The 12,990-nt window shown below is 37.1% G+C and overlaps 1 protein-coding gene across 2 annotated transcripts; it reads left to right on the top strand.

Moving 5' to 3' along the window:
• Nucleotides 1-740: 740 nt before the first annotated feature.
• Nucleotides 741-12,158, top strand: zgc:172136 (uncharacterized protein LOC566376 homolog). 2 transcript variants are annotated; one of them, XM_055029876.1, is made up of 14 exons: nt 741-856; nt 3,413-3,605; nt 4,798-4,888; nt 5,769-5,848; nt 6,758-6,834; nt 6,978-7,173; nt 7,595-7,750; nt 8,351-8,416; nt 8,852-8,920; nt 9,028-9,202; nt 9,638-9,916; nt 10,806-10,958; nt 11,076-11,134; nt 11,249-12,158. In XM_055029876.1, the coding sequence occupies exons 2-14, from the start codon at nt 3,528-3,530 to the stop codon at nt 11,513-11,515; spliced, it is 1,746 nt and encodes a 581-aa protein (XP_054885851.1). In that variant the 5' UTR covers nt 741-856; nt 3,413-3,527; the 3' UTR covers nt 11,516-12,158. The 2 variants fall into 2 exon arrangements, with proteins under 2 accessions (XP_054885851.1, XP_054885852.1); XM_055029877.1 differs by having other exon boundaries at nt 753-850.
• The last annotated feature ends 832 nt before the right edge of the window (nt 12,159-12,990 follow it).

The following is a 12,990-nucleotide window of genomic DNA, read 5'->3' as shown; positions in this document are numbered from 1 at the left end:
TCAAACGTGTATTTTTTTACACATAATAAAGCTCAGATATAAGTGAGTTGTATTTAGCTGAACTGTGGACAAAAATAGTTCTCTGGACCGTAAAAGTCTCAGTGCCTAGTTGACGTTTGTGTTGGTAATTATGAAGAAAGTCAGGCGCTCCAAGCCTTGTATTCCTTCCCTGCATTTGCAATGACACAAAAGATCCTGAAGGTGGCAGTATTAACTAAATTAGATCTGATCGGATGAAGTGCTGGCTAAAGTTTTTTTTTTTTTTTTGGTCATATTATTTACTTATTTCGTGATGAATTTTGACAGGATGAAGTGGATTTTACTCAGCACACTCCTTCTCTTAAATGTTTAAATAATGGCCTAACTTACATTAATTGCGTAACACATGCCCCTGTTGCTCCTGCAGAGTCAGGGCCTCTAATTAGCGCAGCTCACAAACCACCCAAGTCGGAGGGGGAGAGGAAAAACTGCTTCTTTCAAACATTAATGAGTTGAACCTTGCCCATTAACTAACATATTGTTTATGAGCTACTTTCACCGAAAATGTCCTAAAAGGGGAGGCGGGGGAATTTATATCGTAACATACGCGAAGAAAAGTTTCTGAAAGAACCATTCAACACCCCCATAAATAATCCCAGATGGTGTCGCTCAAACGTTTGGGCTCCAGAGTGGTTAAACGCAGGCAAACACATGGAAGGTGGAGTACAACGTTGAAGAAGTACAAGTGTTGTAGTTTTTTTTTTTTTTTTTTTTTTTGCTCATCATTTCTTTGATTAAAAACGTTTTTATCAAGCCGTGAAAATACCTGCAAGTGGACAACTGAGCTCCTTCGCCTCTGACAGTAATTGCTGTAAGAGTAAGTTATTCGTTAAACTATTTGTACCACACTTGTTGCAGTATCTGAGTAACCGAACTTTTTTTTATACATGTAATATATAAAAAATATATATATTACAGAATGATGTTGTTTTTGGGTTTTTGTTTTTTACCTTCCAGATTTATGATTCGTGATTTAACTAGTAAAACGAGTAAATAACTTTGGTAGAAACCTTTATGGATGTTGCGTCAGTTGCCTTCAAGTATTTCCTTAAATAAAACACAATATTTGAGTCACTCAGTACAAACTGTGTTGCAAAGTTGCAAACTCTGAACGCCTGTCAGGACTCATATGCCGACCCGCTCCCCTCAAGCTGAAAATCTGGCTCACTCTATTGTTTTAAAGTGGGATGAATGTACATGGTGTTCCCCTGTTTATGCTAATGTCCCCTTTTATATTTTCCAGTGGGGCTTTTATGGGTTGCAGTGGGGTATTCCTCAAACCTGAGAGAGGTTGCATATTGTTGTTTTTGCCCGGGCCAGCAGCAGCAGTGTGCTCTAAGGTCAGGATTATAGCAGTCTTGGAGGGGAATTAAAGCATACAGATGGCAGTTCTCATGTGATGCCAGATTTGAGCAGTTTGGACTTTTATTTACTTCTTACTTATTTTGCAGCTAAATGGAGTAACGGCAAAGGTTTATTCTTTTTTCAGACATAATGTAATGCAATCCAATATATAAATGTGGTCTGTCTTGATATCAGATTTTTTGTTCTTTCTTTCTTTTTGCAATTTAATAACAGAGTTTCCAACAGCTGGTGCCTTCCCGAAGAAACCTCTCGACCTTGGATTTAAACGTTGAGTCAGTTCAAGTAGCAGAGCCGTATGTTTAGTTTAGAGTGATTTTACCTCAAGTAAAACAACAAAAAAAAGTATGTTAAAGTTGATTTTCAGTGTGGAAATGAATTTAGTGTTGCAACTTTGGCATTTTTTTTCCAATGTTAAAGTTCAGTATGACTTCCTTGAGTTCATGCTCCTGGAATTTCAGGTTTTTTTAATGTCTGTTTGTGTCGACACCCAGTCATCAGCAAGGTCTTGTTTCAACTTGTTGATAAATCATATTCAGTTGGACCCTAAAAGCCAAGAAAACTTGCTCTGGTAGTTCACACAACTTGTTCTCACTGGCAACACCTCTTTTTAGTGTTTTCTTTTTTTCTTCTGTAGATTAATCTTGTCTTGTATCTTCCTGTAAACTCAATTCCTGAGGTGTTTTGTGTCAAACAGACATAAATAAATAAATACAACTTAATTAACTGCAGTTATCTATAGATCTTTACACAAGAGGAACCATTAGTTTTGGAAGTGATGTGTTTTTTTTGTTTTTGTTTTTTTTCCTTCAGGTCCCTGTTCTGTTTTTGCTTCATTTTCTTGGTCAGAGTGGGGCTTAAGTGGATCAGAGTCAAGGCACAGCAGTAATTAACCTGATTAAATGATTCTTAGACGTACCAGTTGGGCTCCCACGAGGCAAAATATATGAACCCTAGTTGTTGAAAGAACAACTTCAAATGATCACTTCTGATTTCATGTTGGGTTCACTACAAACATAGTTGTTCCAACATTTCCAGTCTAGAAACGATTATCAGGATAAAATGCAGCTTGTGCAAGGAATCTAAGATATTCAGGTGTGAAGAATTTATTTTACGCGTGTGTGGTTTGGCTTCTTTTACAGATAGTTTAAGATTTGTTGAGTCCCATGTTAAATTCCAGTTTGTTGGATTTATTTGACCCAATTCAACAAAAAAGCTTGTTGGATAATTAGACTGGTTTTAGACTGATTTATTTATTTATTTATTTATTTATTTTTCTTGGGAACAATCACAGTAAATCTAAGTCATATCAGGATTATCATAAGTACAATTTTTTTTTCAATATCCATAGCATTTTTTTTTTGTTTGTAGGTTTTTTATGTTTTGAAATGTTCATTTTTTAATTATCTCAAGTTCTTTTTCTGTTACAATGAAATTCCACAAATTGTTATTGAAAAAATATAGAAAACTGTCATATTTACATGTGAAATATAGATAAATTATTTACATACAAACTGGCTTTTTAAAGCTTTCTTTCTGAGATGATTTTTACTTATGGCAAATGTAAACATTTATGGTTAAATGGTAGTTTCCTGTTGCATAGATGGGAAACTGCAGCACAACACAATCTCTATTGCTCTTTCTTTGTGGACATCATTTCATAGACAACAAACATATTTGTAAGACAAGATATTAAAAGAGCATTGCACAATATTCCAGTTTTCCTCCAACTGCCTTTTACATGTGGCAGAAGTATGCAGAATAATTTTGTTCTAGCTAAAATAAAAATTGGATTATTTGATTGTTTGACAATTTGTAGACTGCTTCAACATTAGTGTGGAACATGACGTGTGATGCCAAATTAGTATATCAAATCACACTTGACTTGATCGTTTTCTGAATTCAGCTGCCTTTTTTTTAACATCTAACAGTTTCTGGACTACATAATCTATTTTTCTTTATTCTATAGCTTCTGTAATTGTCATGCTATTTTTGATTTTTTTTTTACCAGATGCAATATGGCTGAACTTGACTTGAACACATAAAAAGCAAAAGCCAAAAGAAGAGGAAACGATTGCGAAACAGTTCATTTCAGACACAGAACTTGTCACAGACCCATATGAGACATGTCAACACCTACCAAGCATGAGAGAACCGTTTGTGTTCTCCTTCCCAACAAAAGCCAGCTGGATGTCACTATCGGGGTGGGTGCTCAATGGAGCTTTGAATCTAAATCTCCATATGTTTTATGTTGTTTTTTATGTTTTTATCACAGTGATAGGCATGGGCTGGTTTGCTATTCTCAAGGTATGATAGCCTGTTGTAAAGTAATACATTTAATAGGAAGAACAGGTGCTAATAGATTTTTAAAGCTACAATATATTCTACAACTTCTAATATAAAACATTGATTATTGCAAATCTTTGTATGTTATCACATCTAGTGATGTATACACTTAAGCAAAAGCATTAAATAAACAGACCCTAAATTTAATCAATACCTGTTATCTACATCAAAAACTCAACTTGTGGCTTCTGGTCCTTAAACCAAAATCTAATGTCAGTCCCATTTAAAAACTGAGAACTTGTGTCTTTAAGAATATGTTTAGTTGGTTCTTGGTTATTTAAGTTTATTCCTTGTAATTGCTTTATTTCTCAGATTCTTGTGGATTTTAATTTCTCTGAAGGGTGTTACATGAGTAAAGCTTTACTTACTAAGTTAACATTTTCATTAGCCAGTTTGTTTTGGGTAAAATTGAGAGCTTTTTCACAATCAGTTTTGCTAGAGGAGAGTTATCTCGATCTCCCCACTCCTCTGAAGCAAATCTGGCCTGACACTGTAGGAGAGTCACACCCACCATACTGTTGACTCAGTCTCTCAGGACAGAATACAAACTAAAGGTGGTACAGATTACAAGCTGTGCTTCCTTTAAATCTGAAATTACTGCAGGATAACCTAGCGCTGATGAATGCAATCTAAATAAGTTTATTAAAAACAAAAATGCTACAAATATTTTGAGTGAAATGGGACACTGGATTATTAGAGTTATAGTAATGTTAGTTCTTATAAAAACATGTTTAAGGCACAGACCAGTATACTTTTTAACCTGGAGTCTGTTTATAGTTTTACATAATTTTTTGTGTGCAGAAATATGTTTAAACAACCTAATTGGCATAAAGAGAAAATTATGATCAATCCAGCACTTTCTAATGCATCTCATTACAAACCTATAGGAATGGTATATTAAAAAAATAACCATTTACAAAGTTTTTAACTTCTAAAAGTTTGGCGTACCTTGATACCAATGACCAGCCCGTGTCTTCACAGTGATATGTTCAGTGTGAATTTATGGTAAATACAGAATTCTGTTTTATTTTTCTTATTCACCGACTTCAGCTAAAGTCTACCGGACAAGATGTTTTTAACAGTATTGCGGAGATTCTTGGAATTAAAGATCTGAGCTTCTTTGGTCTCACAGTGGTCAGAGGTAAGTTTCCTGTTGACACCAGAATCCTACAAAAGTATTTCAAAGCCTGATTTACTCCTGTTCACACTATGCGACAATAGTTTGCTCCACTGTCAGTTGTTTGCAACTTTAGAAACAGCCCGTCCGCAATGAAGTAGTTTTGCTCAAGCAAGAAATGCCACTCTGCTCTCCACGTTTGCGTAATGTAACTGTGTAATCCAGTTTAGCCGCAGAGCAAAATCCTGAACTTTCTGTTTTCCACCGTTCCCGTTTTACAAATGCGTGGAAATGCCCCGGTAATCTTGTACGGCTCACCACTTCAACAAACAGCCTTTTGTTTTTGTGGTGTTGGTCCATCGATCACGCAGGCCTGGATTCCTGCAATATTAACTTAATTAATCCTGGAATGCATGCTTGCATTCCTCTGCTTCACTGAGGTGGGACGGGTTGATGATGATGATGGGAAGAGGAGGGTGGGAGTCGGGGATGGATTTGTCATGACACAGACAGCCTCATTCAGCTGTTACTCAAAGGGCCTCGATGAGGAATATGAGGCAAGGGAGTCTGAGTGAGTCAGGGTGGAAATGAGGAGATGGGAGGTTAAATGAACAAGTTGTGAAATAACTTGACGGACGTGTTTTGGCTGCACACGGTTGAACAAAAACGAAAAAAAAATATTGTCCAAGTTATGACTCAGAACCTGGCAGACGATGATGCCACATAAATTACCACTTTGGTTGCAGCTTCCTGGGAAGATTATCTCAAATGTGTCATATCAGGCTGCTCTTCTATCACTATGATGACTCTAGTTAGAGCGGGAGTAGATTTTTATAGCCCATGTCATTTGTGTTGTTCTTTGTCTCCTTTTTTTTTATATTGTTTTTTTCCATTTTCATCCTAGACAATGAACACATATTTTTAGACATGGAAGAGAAACTGGCCAAGTACTTTTCCAAAGAGTGGAGGCAAGATTCAGGAAAGGTAAAGCATCGAACACAGTAAATTTTAATGACTTTTTTTGCCCTTTTTCTGTTGAGCCTACTTGCTTACTAAATCATCCCTTACAGTTAATCAGGACATATCGTTGCTTTTCATAAGTCAGTATATGACTAAAAATGTTACACATTTTTGTCACACTGCAAACACAAAATTCACAGAACAAAGTAGTACCTAACTGGAATGGAAAGAATGTATATTTAAATAATATATATAAACAGTGTGGGTTACAGTTGCATACTTTATAAATAAGTGCAAGAAATCACCTAGCTGTATTTGAAGTGGATAGTGTTTACCTGTGTGAAAATGAACAGCTATCAGCCCCAGAGGTTTGTTAAGAGATCAGCAGCATTATGAAGATCAGGGAATACAGCAGATATGCCTGGAACAACGATACGGAGAAGTAGGGTTTGGTTATAAAACAACACAAGCTTGGAACATCTAACGAAGCACCATTCAGTCTATCATCTAAAAATGGAAAGTTTGTCAAACAACTGCAGGCTTACCCTGACGTCGCTGTCTACTTTGAGTGACAGAATGTGGAAGAATGCAACGGAATCACAATTGTTAATCTCCAGAAATTGTACATTTATTGGCGAGAAAGCAATTTAATGTGAGACAAAACCACAAGTCTTGCATCAATCCACGGAGGGCAAGCAGCAAGCATATGGAACAGCATGCTCTGGTGTGCACCACGTTTTTCAGTGTCACAACTATGCACTGGTTGTTATTGTCATCTTACTTAAATTGTAATGGCAACCAATATTTGTGATTGGAATCCAACCAAATGGAAAATATTTGGCAAGGCATTATAGATGCTGTTTTTTTTTTTTTTTTTTTTTTTATGTGGAGACATGCAACCCTATTGTAATATTTCCTCTTTTTTTCCCACAGGGAACACTCAAGAGACAAATCCCTTTACTGCTCTTCCTTAAAGTGCAATTCTATGTTGAAAATGGAAGACTTTTTAGGTATGTCCAAACATACCTGCTCCCCATCCCTCCACTTCTGCTCATGACTTTTTTTCTTTTCCGTATTTTTCATCCACGTGTCATTTTTGTGACTGATATCTGAATTGTTTTGGGGGGGACTGTTTTTGTTTTCCTGGCTTCAGTGAGAAAAAAGCGCGGCATCTCTACTACTCTGACCTGCGGGAGCGGGTCCGGCGCTCTGAATGTCGTCAGCAGGAGGAAGTGTACTTCCAGCTGGCAGGTTACGCTCTTCAGGCTGACCTCGGTGACTGCCCGATGCAGAGGGAGGGCATGGAGGTCACCTCCTATTTTGAACCTAAGGACTACTTTCCCCCCTGGGTATGTACTAACATTTGCCAGAACACAGAAAAAACCCTTCTGTGTGATACTGATATTTTCCCCTTTAACATTTTGAATATTTTTTTTTTGTGAATACTTGTAAAATATGAATTTTTACAAGTAAAAATGGAACGTTTTACAAAACCTTCATTTTTTTCTATGTTACAGGTACACTTTGTAATGTATTTTAATAGAATAGAATTTGATAAGCTATCACAAAATGCATTGCGAAACTGTAAAGTGAAAGAAAAATGATGTATGATTCACACCATTCTTTTGAATAAATAAAAATCAAAGTAGCATATTGTATTTTGGTTGTTTGGTCAAAGATGTTTGGCAAAGTCTGAAGAAGCTCAAGAGGTCTGAATACTTTTGCAAGGCACTAAATGTCAGCTGTGTATGTCCCACCTTCCTTCTGAAGATTATAGCTAAACGTGGGGTGAAGTACCTTCTCTGTCATGGGCCCAAAGTGCACCAGGAGCTGTGGGGCATGTCCACTCGTGATGCCATTTTCTCCTTCATCAGAGACTCGTGCCAACTGGAGGATGTCCCCGTAACATTTTACAGGCTTCAAAAGGTCAGGACACTTCATCTTGGTGCTTCAAAGGGAATCTTTGTGATTTATGGGTGTAACTCTGAATTATTGAACAACTGGGTTGAAGTTTCAGTTCAAATTTCCCATGGAGTTTTGAGGATGAAATTAGATTTTTGTCATTCTAGACAAATATGAAAAAATGTTTTCCAGATAATCCAGTCCAGACTTGTTGTGTAATTGTGATTTAAATTTGTTTGTTGCAATTATCAAGTTTTTTTTATCATTATTTTTAATAACATACATGGATTATTTGAATCTAACATTTTCAGAATGTTGTAGCAATTGCCAGGAAAGTTTGACTAATTTCAGGAAATCCTGTTCATTTGAACAGTAAAAGGTTCATGCCGTTACATTAGTAATTGTGTTCCCAGTATGTCATCTTCCACATTTGACGCAACTCATCTACGGAGTCATATTTTGAAACCTGATCTATTTATTGCACAATAGACTGCAGTTTGAAATGTTCTTTTAGCATCAGCTCTGCTTCTTTCTATGACCTAAGAGGGAGGTTTGGCTGAGAAAGAGTTATCTTATCTGAGCAGCTCGGATGCCTCTCTGACATCTCATCATTCTTTCGTTCAGGACAAAAAGGAGGAGAAAGGAACAGCACTGCTTGGTCTCACCCTGCGAGGAATGCAGGTTTATCAGGTGCGTGTTATTAATGCACAGTTTGTACGTCAGCATATGTGTACACAGAAAACCGATTCTGTGTTAGCTCCAAGACGTTCTCCTTTGTATCGGTAGACCTAATAAACCTCCCCGAATAGCTGTGCGAGGAATGTGTGGGATTGCCACTAAGCAGTCCGTTATGAGATAGCCGCCTGCTGTGCCTGTCAGTTGTTTGATCTGTCAATCAGGGGCCATTTAAGTGGGGGTCGAGGGATTAGCGATCAGCCACCAGGCCTGACTGATTCTTGAAGCCAACAGACCGTGAGATATCTGGAGAATCTCTTGGTCTTATTCAGGTCCAGATGGCACCAAAATAAAAAAATTACTTAATTATTAGGTGTTCTAAAAGATATCAAAGCAGATTACATATTCCACAATCAAAAAGTTAAATAAATGTCTGCTTTATCTCCATAGGAAGAGAACAACATACGACAGCTGCTGTACGACTTCCCTTGGTCAAATGTCGGCCGTCTAACTTTCCTGGTACGGACGCTTCTCGTTTGCACATTCTAGTTCCCTCTTGAGAGTAAGAGGACACTTTGTAATTATTTAATGTACATTGCTAGTTAATTTTACATTGTCTCATTTAGGGGAAGAAATTTGAGATCCAGCCAGATGGCTTGCCATCAGCCAGGAAGCTGGTTTACTACACAGGCTCGTCGTTCCGTTCTCGACACCTCCTCTTGCATCTGAGCAACAGCCACCAGGGTTACCTCAGCCAGCAGCCAGCCCTCAAACACCTGCGACAGGTGGAGGAAAGCAAAGGTAAAGAGAAGAAAGTGTGGGATTAGCGCTGTTTGTTAGAGCCGCTGTACAGACCTCAGTACTTAGGACCTCTACACTATGAACACAAATAGTGCCCACATCTGTTTGACAATTTAACAGCATTTAACTTTCCCTCAATCTATAAATAAACCTGCCAAGTGAATTTTATATTTAAATAGTTGAAACTCCAAATATACCAAAATATGAATGTCCAATACCACACTAGCTAACGTCTGCAGTCCCTCTTATCTCTGCTCATGAGAGTACAGCCAAACAGTACCAGGAGGCTTAAGAAGACACTCAATAGAACCAAATTTGCCACTCTTACTGGTAGTAAAATTTGTCATGAATAAAAATTGTTCCACTGAAGGACTCTTAAGCACATATTAAATGTTTGGCTTTACAACTTTATGTGTCGCTTGTGTTAATCTTTAGAGAAAAGGCGCTACAGAGAGTCCTACATCAGTGACGACCTGGATTTGGATCCGCCGGGCAGTGAGAGCAGCCCTGGTCTGTCTCGACGCTCCACTGGCAGCTCCGGCATTGAAGCCGACGCCCGCCAGCACAGCATCAGCACAGAGATGGCCTCCATGGGGGAAGAGGGTCTTCAACATGGGGAGAAATGTTTGAGCTCAGCAACCAGCCAGGACAGCTCCTCCATCTCTGAGTCTGACGTAGGCTGTAAAGATCGAAGAGAAGAGCAACAAGATGGAGGTGGGATTTGTTTTTACATTAAATACTGGAAAAGGTTTTCAAAAAGAATTTGCAGTTTCTTTTTGTTTCTGTTTTTGCTCTTGGTCACATGTTAGTGTTTCATAATGTAGTTTTCAATGATTATTTCTTTTATAAGTGGGGTTGAGGAGCTATCTAGACCAACTTGGTCTTTTGTGGAAAGGTTGAATCGTAAATTAATTATAACGAAGCACAATTTCTAATCCCATTCTACTAACCTAATCCATATCAGATTACTGCCAGACCTGTCAAACTAAGAAATCACTAGTGTAGAACTAGTCTGACATCATGAATTAGGCTAAAATATATAACAAATCATATCCCAGTTAGGAGAAATTCAAAAACAGATGAAAGTCATTTATATCTAAGGCTAAATATTTGGAATATCAGAAAATAACAATGAGAACTCTTATCTTCAAATAGAGGAAACATGAAACAATGATGAATGAATTCCCAGACTAGCTTTCCAAAATTTCTCCAAGTGTGCATTAATGCCTCATCGGAGCCACCCAGCATCCCATATATCTTAAAAAATGGCACAACCAGTTATGTTTAAGGAGCATTAAATTTCACATGTGGCCAAGTTGGTTCTGATGGCTTTTATACCTTTTTAGTAAATCAATTATCATTTGAGAAATGCTTCTAATAAAATAAGTTGATTTAATGACCTGAAAAGTTCAACTGCAACAGTAAAGAAAAGACAGAATTCTGTTTGCGGACTAATGAATTTTCAAAGCACTGTACTGTTTTGTTTTCTAGAATTATTTTTCTAATGTCTATTAGACCTTACTATTAAATTTAAAACTTTTTTTTCTGGATTTGTGATTGTGAAAAATGATTTTGCCTGCTTAAAATGTATGCTGTCTTCTAGCAATCAAGACCAGTGTTGGTAGTCCAGAGGAGGCTCTTGTTGATGAGCGGCGCAAAATTTCCCAGCTGGCCGATCTTCTTGATGGAGTGTCTGTGGGTTTTACAGGACGCTGTGCAGAGACTCAGTTACTGCGACAGGTGGAGAAAAGCAAAGGTAAAGAGAAGAAACTGTCTTCCTCCACATTTTGTAAAAGTAGCGGCTTTTATTCTGAAATCCGGTCCACTTTCGTCATTACCAATATTGACAATTTAAATCATGTGGGCTCCACAGAATACAAAAGGCAGCCTCAACATGCTGATCAAGATACTTCGTTGTCTATCAAGAACATGGTAAAAATCAGTTACTCTGAAATTTTATAACCCAACACACTTTAAGATTGTGTTAGATTGTATTTCTTTTATTTATTAACATCAGTTTCTTCTTCTTTCTCATCGATCCTGAAGTCCAGACCGCGGACTTTCCCCAATCACCACAGACTAAGCGATGTCCGTCTATGCCCACCCTCTGAAATGGCCTTGCCATCCGTTTCGTCCCACAGCTACACCTCCGAGTTCCCAGACGTCACACAAGGCACAAAGACATCAGCAGATCCCAGTTATTACCCCTATCTGCACTGCCAAGCCAAACCCTCCTTCTATGGCCACAGGTCGCCTAACTGCCTCTCTCTGGACACTTTAAGTGATGAACAGTTCCTGGAATTCATACTCTGAGATCATGAGGGATATGCCTAAAGTGTTCCTTCATTTAGAGAGCAGTGGAGCTTGAGGCATTCTGACTAGGTTTTGTGTCATGAGGGATATTTGTATTTCATATTGGAGGCAAGATATAGAAATTCTGTTAAGATGTGATTTTAATGGCGGGAAACTAAAACGACGATATTTCAACTAATAAACCGCCCATATTTATTCATGATGTTTATTTTGTACATATTGCACTTGTTTTATTGACGTGCATATCAATCATTTATTAAAAACATGGATTTTTTTTTATTGTCTTTTGTAAAGACCACCATATGAACATTTCTTTAAGTCTTTCTTTAAACTGTGTAGAATTCCATGTTTTTTTTAATCCATCCATTGCAATTGTACATTTGACACTAACAGCCCACTCATGTTGATTTTTTTTTTTGTCTAATATTGTAATCAGATTTGATGTAGAACTTTTGTACTTTTTTTTTTTATGATATGCTGTTTGGCATAGATTTTTGTTAGTCTCCATTCAGTTTTTAACAACTATCTTCAAAAGTGCAACATTTAACCTTTCACAGAGGGCAGAGCCTTAATCCAAAGTTTCTCCAGTCTGTCCTGTCTTCTGCCATAATTGCAATACAAATGTGCTATTGGTGAAGCACTATTTTTGTGACCAGTACATTTTCTTTCTTTTCTTTTTTTTTTTTGTTGTTGTATGGATCCAAAGCATTTTTGTATTATGTAACTCTTCCCAGAACAAAAAGCCTTTGTTGGTTTTCCCTCTCAATTTTGTTACAACCTTGGTTATTTGTACAAAGTGAAGTCTTTAGCTAATATGAGCCACTTTGATTTATGTTCTGTTATGAAACACACACACATTTACATAATGCCAAATTGTTATTAAAAACAGCCTTGCATTGCAAATACTCTACGTTAAATTGTAAAAAGCGCATTTAAAAAAAAACGGTAAAAATAAAAAAAATACTCATGGTATGAAATTATACAAGAATTTTTGAATTTCTGTTTCATGATGCATGCCTAGTTTTCCTTGCAATACAGACAGCAGTTTGAAAGTAAACGTTGTCGGTGTACTGTAGGATCCTTGTCATTCCATACACTGCCTCCAACTGGACAGTAGGTGTAAGTTCACAAAGAAATTCAAATCCCATGGCCAGCACACTATTTCAGGCTTAAACTATATGTGTAAAATCCATTAACACCAATTGATTGTTGTTAGAAAATTACCATTATGTTAAAGTGAACATCTTGAATCATTAGCAATATCTTACCTCAAAACTGACGACTCTCTGGGAAGAGTTATTGAATGCTTCACATGTAACTTTCTGCAATTGAAAATTGAAAAATAACGTTTAATTCAGCATTCCAACATCCAACATATTTTATATTCTTAGTGTAGAGAACGGCACATATGTGGTAAAATCTTTAAAATGGTTATATACATTTGGAATGCATGTAGTCCATAGAAAAGAATTTAT

The sequence above is a fragment of the Poeciliopsis prolifica genome, unplaced genomic scaffold, assembly GCF_027474105.1.
Source record: "Poeciliopsis prolifica strain line A6 unplaced genomic scaffold, Auburn_PproV2 SCAFFOLD005, whole genome shotgun sequence".
NCBI lineage: Eukaryota > Metazoa > Chordata > Actinopteri > Cyprinodontiformes > Poeciliidae > Poeciliopsis > Poeciliopsis prolifica.
This window is presented reverse-complemented; position numbering and strand designations above follow the sequence as displayed.